This window comes from Dermacentor variabilis, chromosome 6, assembly GCF_050947875.1.
Source record: "Dermacentor variabilis isolate Ectoservices chromosome 6, ASM5094787v1, whole genome shotgun sequence".
Classification (NCBI taxonomy): domain Eukaryota; kingdom Metazoa; phylum Arthropoda; class Arachnida; order Ixodida; family Ixodidae; genus Dermacentor; species Dermacentor variabilis.
This window is the reverse complement of record NC_134573.1, coordinates 130,012,958-130,021,285: the sequence shown is the minus strand read 5'-3', so window position 1 is coordinate 130,021,285 and position 8,328 is coordinate 130,012,958. Positions and strand designations below refer to the sequence as shown.

The 8,328-nt window shown below is 51.6% G+C and overlaps 1 protein-coding gene across 1 annotated transcript; it reads left to right on the top strand.

Moving 5' to 3' along the window:
• The first annotated feature begins 971 nt into the window (after window positions 1-971).
• Window positions 972-7,837, top strand: LOC142585227 (membrane metallo-endopeptidase-like 1). The gene is made up of 2 exons (XM_075695816.1): window positions 972-2,071; window positions 3,612-7,837. Exons 1-2 carry the CDS (start codon window positions 1,061-1,063, stop codon window positions 5,682-5,684), a joined length of 3,084 nt encoding a protein of 1,027 aa, XP_075551931.1. The 5' UTR covers window positions 972-1,060; the 3' UTR covers window positions 5,685-7,837.
• Window positions 7,838-8,328: the final 491 nt, after the last annotated feature.

The window sequence follows — 8,328 nt, the reverse complement described above, 5'->3', positions numbered from 1 at the left end:
ACACAATGTTTTGATTCCGCAGAACAGCCCTTTTATTCTTCACGAAACGAACTCTGCGCTTGGCTTGATTGAACGACCCTTATATGAAACGCGCCCGCCGCCGCAAGACAGAACCACCATCTCAAAAAGAGGATACTCCGGTTTTATACAAAAACTTGCAGGAAGCTTAGGCTTCGCCTTTAACGCGATAGTATTCAATGATCCATGACCCGTTGCCATCTCAAAACACAACGCAATGGGGAAAATTTTGAGGTCGCTTAAGCTTCGCTTTTGAGAGAGGAATGCGATAGCATTCAAAGATCCTTCACTGCTCCTCACGCTTCCCGGCCACTACAGCTTATGCAACCGCAATGTTTACCGGGAGAGGCTGGCGCCGAACGTTATGCACGAAGGTGAACTTTCTGGGCGGATCCCAGAAAGTTCACCTTCGTGCGGATCCCGTGGGCGGATCCCGGAGGTAGTGCACAGCCGTGCCAAAAAAAAAAAAGAAATAAACAAAGAAAAGAAAACAATTTTTAGGTCTCTGCTATTGTTTTGCACTTTTACTGTTTAAGTCTGTGAAGATTTAACATAAAAGATATGAGCTGTAGGTGTTTTGTTTCATGACATTTGTTAGTGGGCTGTCTATCTCAATATTCCTATAGGAATAGTTTGTCAAGAATGTAGAATGCTGTGGCAATATATCCCTCATATACCGTATGTCATATAGCAATGCGTGGCATAAACATATACCTAAATATATACGGAAATTTTTGCTCACGGACAACTCCGCTGACGCCGGCACCGGATTTGCTGCGACAAGGGGCTCTTAGCTATATCGCGTTAAAAATGACACGTTTCCATGTAAACGCGTTCGCTTACAAAAACATACTGACGGCACCGGTACGGCAGCTGTCAAGGATGGAATACGAAGAAGTAAAAGTAGCACCGATCGCACGCGCAGCTCGCGGCCGAGCGTGCATTCCGACCAGAAGAAGAATGGTGCTTGCTTAGGAACGGACGTTTCCGTACGCTGCCCCGTACGTTGATCACGCGCTTTTTCTTCTCTGCGGCCAGCATTATGTCCAAGACACCTCTCGGCGAGAAGTCCGGTGCCGGCTGCAGCAAAAGGCAGCGGCCTTGCTGGTCGAAGGAGGAGACCGAGGGTACAACGCCCTCGTCAACGTCTACGGCCGAAGCCGACGAGGTGACTCTTGGTGCGATGGCTGTCTCGTCCGAGACCACAAGCTGCAGAGATTCGACCGCGCCTGGCAGCCGTCGAGATAGGCGGCGGAGTCGAGCTGAAGGCGTCGTCAGCCTTTCGTCCGTGGCTGCTGCGAAGTACGATGGCAAGCGGCGTGCAAGCGAAGACTCCCGCGGACGAGACGACTCCGGCTCCAAGAGGCACTCTCGACGGCATCCGCCTTCGAGAAAGCCCTCCTTGACAGTTTCCTCATCTGGCCAGGCCTCGAGAAGGGCGTCCAAGGCGGAGGCCAAGGTTGTTACAGAGGTGGACGTTCCAGTGGAGGACAACCTCAGGAGGGCAACGACGTCGCAGGTATCTTCCAGCGTGACGCCGGCATCTGAAGTCGCCAGGCAGGCCACGGACTCCGAGGCGTCCCTGGCTCCTCGCTTGGTTAAGTTCGCCGTCACCGTGGACACTCAGAGACCGCAAGTGGGCGCGGCGGAGAAAATCCAAGAGCCATCCACGAGCTCGACCCCTGACACCGGTGCTGAGGTGGAGACAAAGTGGACGGCCGAGCCTTCGGCGAACAGCGACAGCGTCAGCAGCAGCGCCACAAGGTCCGCAACTCCGGAGCCACGGCGAGCTTCGCCGGCCGGACTCCGAGATTGGAACGCTTCGAAGTCGTCGATCGGCCTGAGTGGAGACTCTGCCGAATTCAGCGTGGATAACAATCGGTCCCACTCGCAGCCCACGTGCGCGTCCCCAGCCATTTCGTCGGCACCAGAAACCACGCGCAGTGGCCCCTGCGAAGATAGCAGTCGGCTTTCGCGGTCTTTCCGTGGCTCCCGGAAGCCGCCAGTGCTGACCAAACGCAACCGCAAAGCCGTGTTCGACTTCACGAACATCGTGAGTCATTTCCTTGTCTTTCGCAAACTCGTACAGCAAGCAGCTTTGCGCCTATGGGCGGGTGGTGAACGGAGGCACCGAATAACTTGTAATCAAATGGAGGCACCAGATGACATTGTCGGATCCTAAACTAATGAACCGTTTTGGTTCATGGGGCTGACCAAATAAGGAATATTGTCGTTGTCGCCAACGTTTCGACAAGGGGACTCGTCAGACGAGTGTCCGTGTCGAAGCAAATGGCTCCAGTGACACTGCTTGTTCGACTACAGTTACTCACTTCAAGCATTAGAATTATACAAATCCGTGTGCTACCCGTACTTCCCATTATGTACCACGTGTCCCTGCTAACGTTAGCCAACGTGTGCAACGATTTACAAAACACGGTGAAAGAGACAGATATAAAACCCACGGCGTTCGGTCGTCAGACCTCAGACGATCAAACACCGTAGGTCGCATCTTGCGCCGCGTTTTTTTTTCTATCTTCTTTTTTTTCTAGTTGAACAGCTTGGCTAACGTTATCTGCAGAACCCTACGCTATCTTAACGATCGTAGTGCCACAGTTCTGTCTTCTAGTGTTGCTTCATCTAAGAAGTCACCGATGACCGGCGATCGCTCGCCTGCAGATTGGTTCTAGGAGGTATTGACTAAGCGTGCTCTTAAGTGGCCACCGGAAGGTCGGTGGTCAAACCTCGTAATCTCGCTCACGTTCGCGAGTGACTGCAGGTAGGTCACGCACTGCTTGAAAAGATAGGATAGACTGTTATGATGATTTAGGTAAATGAAGGGCGAGGGGCGGGGTGGGGGGCGGGCATAGCAAGGTTATAGTGCTTATTCACTCGAAATCTCGCTGATAACCGTAAGGGGTTCGTAATCACAAGCAAATTTTCACACTATAGAACTGTTCGTAAGATGAGATGCCGGCCATTCGCAATGTTAGACCGTATTATTAGCGTAACGGCAAACAGCATGTACGAACGAACACCTTTGCGAACTTAGATGTCCATGTTGTTGCGTAGCTGTAGAGTCATGCCACATGGCGCTTGTCTTCTCTGTTCTTCTCTGTGTATGCCTGTTAATTTGCGTCTTTCTTCTAAGAGCTGTCACAACGTTCACGCATGAGGTCGATCGATCATCGCAAGGCGACCGTAATGTCTAACACAGGTTTACTACAAAAATTAGTGAGTATACACTACGGTTCGATAAGATTGAGGAGCTATCGCTTTGCCCTTATATTATGGGCTCACACCATGGTAGGGGTTTCTTTTCCTTTTCCTTAAACGTTTGGTCGAACTTAGTCGAAGATCCAGATAACGTGGTCACACGTTCCACACACAAAGAACAATTTGACAGATGCAAATTTTCTTATGAGCTCATATTCGTCACACGCTGATAAAGGAGCTTATTAAATATAATTCATTATAAGTGACAATTTGTTACATCCGAGTTGGTTATAGCGATGTTCCACGGAACGCGCGCGTTGCACTTCGTGCGTTTCGTGGCAACCAGCTGATTTCCGCAACTTGTCTTTCTTTGTTTTCAGCTATTGTCTCCTCCAAAGCGGCCTTTGCAACGCGTCAACAAAGAAAAAGGAAATTACTGCGCCACCATCGGCGCCGCCGCGTTCGCAGCCCTTCTGCTCACTGTCGCGATGCTCATATACTCGTTCGCCGCAAGCGACTCGGCGGAGAAGCCCGTCCCGCTTTGCTCGACGGAAGACTGCATCGTGCACGCGGACATACTGACGGCCTCACTGAACCGGAGCCTGGACCCGTGCGACGACTTTCGCGCCTTCGTCTGCTCGGCCTGGACCCCACGGCGACAGTACCGGGAGCGCGTCACGTCGGTGATGGACGAAGTCATCTTCGCTCACCTCGAGGCCCTGAGTGCGGTGCTTCGCTACGGCAGCACGCTGCTCCCCGCGGGTGAGAAGGCGCGCCGAATGCACGAACTCTGCGAACGCTACTTCGAGGACGGTGGGGCCAACATCAATCGCTTGCACCATTTCATGAAATACATAGGACTCAGTTGGCCGGAGGAACCCGAGGTTTACCAAGCGCCATCCTTCTTTGACGTGCTGATGGAGTTGTCGCTCAAGTGGAAGATGCCGTTCTGGATCTCGGTCAGCGTGCTTTCGGGACGAGACGCGACCAGAGGCCGCCTCCTGATCAAGCCAGGCGAATACCTAGCTATAGCGCGGAACCGCCATCGAAGGGTGATTATGGGCGGTGACTACGGCAAGTACTTGCAGGGATTCTATATCACGGTCAGCGAGGACGATCAGGGTCATGCGGAGAGATTCTTTATCGAGGAGACAAAGGCAGTGGAAGGGGACGTCCTGGAGCAACTCTACAGTTGCATTGTCTCCAAGATTAAGGACCCGGCCTCCTTCCCGCTGAGCGACATTGGCAACTTCACCACGAACATCCCCAGCGTCGATTGGAAGGGCGCGTTGCAGAAGCACCTGTCCTTCAACCCCAGCCTCGCTCCTCATGACCGCGTCCTCGTAAGCGACACGAAACTGCTGGAAACCATCGACAGGCTGCTGGGAAAGTACGACGACCGCCAACTCCGGAGGCACCTGGCGTGGCTATTTGTCCAGACGTACGCGCCCGTCTTCGACAGCGGCCTCCTTTGGTTCACATTCGGTGGCAAGTCGCGTGCTTCTCCGTACCGTCCAGTCTTCTGCGGCCTGCACGTCGAGGCAGTGTTCAAGCTGCTGGTGCTGTGCCTGACCACCGTCTCCCGGCTGACTGGTTCCGACGAGAAGTTCATCGACGGCGCGTACGGCAGTCTAGTCTCGACGGCCGTTCGCATGGTGAACGCCTCCAAGTGGCTGGACGAGGAAAGCAAGGCGCTCGCAGTGCGCAAGCTGTCGTCGCTGCGAGTGCGAGTATGGCCCCCTCCGCATTACATGGACAGCGATAGGCTCGAGAAGTACTACAAAGAGTATCCGCTCGGAAGCGAGACGTTCAGGGAATACTGGTTAGCCGCCCACCTTTCCATGTACCAGCGCACGAAAGCTAAAGAAATGGCCGACTCGGATAGCCTGCCGATGAATTACGTCCCCGCGCACGTGAGCTACGACTACATCCTGAACAGTATGGCCCTGCCGGTCGGAATCGTGGATCGGCCTCTCTACTATCCGAAGGGAACCGATGCCATGTTTTACGGTGGTCTCGGTTTTCTGTTGGCCAAGGAGATGGTCAAGGCCTTGGACAACGTGGGTCTTCGCTGGCACCCGAACGGTAATCATGTCGACTCGATCTTCTCCCAGGCCTCGACGAGCGAGTTCCGATTCAAAGACGGCTGCTTGAGGAGCCAAGGCAGCGCGAGCATATTCCCGGAAGTGCCAGCTTTGGAGATAGCGCATTCCTCGCTCCTCGTTGCCTTGAAAGAACAAGGTGTTCCGCGATTGATACGGAAAGACCTGCCAGAAATGGTGGTTTTCTTCATGACTCTTTGCTACGTCACGTGCGCCACAGAAGGATTCCCGAATCCGTTCGCGGCGGACTGCAACAAGGCCGTGCGCAACTCTGCCGCGTTCGCGAGCGCGTTCAAATGTACGGTGGGATCGAAGATGAATCCCGGAAGCAAATGCGACTTCTTTGACTGAAACCAGAACGGCCTTTACGGTTACAGTGTAACAAAGTTAACACCATATCTAGAGCTCCGATGTGCTTTTGTGCTTTTGCTTTCTTGTGTATCAGGCTGCTTACACGACGCAGCGATGTGATGGCACCACAATGCTCATGTATGTAGCCGTAATGAGTCAGTTATATGTTGCTTTTGCATTGTTATGCATTTCAGTCACACATCGCCATCTATCGCAATACTGTTCACTTTAACTGCATCACGTACGAAACATTGTCACTTCCGGCTATGCGGCGTATCTATGCGCACTCGAACTTAAAAACTTAATGACTGTAAATAGTTAGAAGAGATGCGGAAAAAAACTGCATGCGAGTTCGCTGTTTCATGAGAAGTTTATCGATTGATCTGTGAACCACCGCGCGTTTCGGCAGTTATACCGTGCACACCACAGGCAGAGCCTTGCAGTGTGCGCGACTGAGAGGACACTGGTTGCAGCATCGCTTCTACTCTGGTCTCTGTAGGCTTCCTTGCTTGACGAGCTTTCTCAGTGCTTGTTTGCCACTTAAAGCAACGCAGCGTCGTTTAGTTGCGTGGTATATTCCTTGCGTATAAAGTGGCCGGTTCCGAGTTGAATACCTAGTTTTGTTTGCCGTGTTTTTTACTGTCGTTTTTTTTGCGTACCGATCTTTAAGACTGTCACGCATGCAACGCAGCTATAGTATATCGGCAATGCACAATCCTTGCACGTTTTTCCTGCCTTTGTTTTCTTACCTCTTCTGACATCACCATGATAAGCAACAGCCTACATTATGATCAGTGCAATTACCTATAGTTCTCCTGTGTTCTCGACTGCGCTTAATTCCCTTCCCTTTGCACCCATTCCGCCTAAAAGACTACATTGCCTGCCCAAATCCTGAATATCGAAGTGTACAATATCGACTGCATCCGTTCGCTGCCTAAACCACACCACTGTATTTCAATAGTTCACTAATATATTTTTCATTGCGATGACAATTATGCGGACATTCTACGCACGCTCGAGCCATAGGCGCTGCGTACAGAGACGCCGCCGCCACTGTAGTGCTGTCCCCCTATCGACGCCGCACGCGAGTGGATAGTTCTCCAAAGACGCGCAGTGCGTTTGGATGTAAAAATAAATACTGGCTCTCCCGTAACCGAGTGTATGTAGGAATGAAATGGTTCTCAGCGGCACCCTCCACTACACCACATAACGCCACACCAGACCACACCACATCGCGTCACGCCATACTGTGTACCAGTCCCTGTGGACCCAGTAGTTTCCTGTCACAGACAGAACTTCATTGCAAGTCTCGTCTCGGCCAAACAGCCATCTGCGGCGTGCCGCACGCTGCTGGCTTGGACGCTGGAGGGCGCTGTCGGCGTGTCGGACGCGCCGCGGAACTCGCGGACCACTGGCGTTGAAACGAGCGCGGGATATATACCGTGCTTCACCCCCAAAAGATGACAAGTGTATGATGTCATGTATCTGCCTTTTGAACGTCGCTTTTGGAAATGATAAAGCTTCAGCGTACTAGAAGTTACAGCTTCAATGACATTGTGAACAAACATTAGGAAGAACTCGGAAGGATTGCTTTTTGTAGCTTTTTTGGGCAGTAACTAGCGTATGTGATTCGGTCCTGTACAAAGGGCTGGGGCCAAAGGCCGCACTTTCTTACGTGTTGACTGGTTGCCCGGATGACCTCGTTTTTTTCACAGGTTTTACGATGCTATAACTTCCCTGAAGAGTTTGTAGACATCCTGCGGATGTTGTATTCGCCAACAACAGCTGAGCTACTACTTAACAGCATTTTATCACCTAGATTTGATCTGACAAGGGCAGTGCGGCAGGGTTGTCCTTTGTCACCCATATTGTTTGTGCTTGCGATTGACCCGTTGTTAAGGCGGTTTAGCGAGAGCCCGCTCATAAGAGGTCTTCCTATGCCGGGATCCGGTGCATAAAGGTATCGGCGTATGCGGATGATATCACTTTGTTTTTACGGGATGGGGACAGTCTTGTAGAGGTATTTCGTATTTATAATCAATATGCTTCAATGTCAGGGGGCAAAATAAATATGAGAAAATGCGAAGCATTAAATTTAGGTCGCGGCGAAATAACGCTACCAGGGGACATTAAACAGACCGAACATATGCAAATACTAGGTATCAAAGTAATACTTGTTGGGGGGCTAGTTGGTGCATGTTTCCAGAAGAGGGTTATAGCGCCGAAAAAACACAACACACAGCAAGCGAGACGGGACAGGCGCGGGACAGGCGCCTGTCCCGTCTCGCTTGCTGTGTGTTGTGTTTTTTCGGCGCTATAACCCTCTTCTGGAAACTAGGTATCAAATTTTGTATAAGTGGTGTTTCCCCTCACACGTGACGAGACATTGTCAGCTCCATTAAAGAGCAGTCAGAAGCAGTGGCTGCGTCGCCACTGCCGCTGGCAGAAAGGGCTTTCTTCATTAAGAACGTATTGTGCAGTAAACTGTGGTTTGCTGCAAGGGTAGCTCTCCCGCCGTCACCAACAGTACGAGTAGTAAACTCACTTATTTTCTCATGGTTCTGGCTAAACAAGTCGCAATACGTAGCGCAGCAATTTTTGCGTCTGCCAAAATCCAGCGGAGGATGGAGCTTGCCGTGCATAG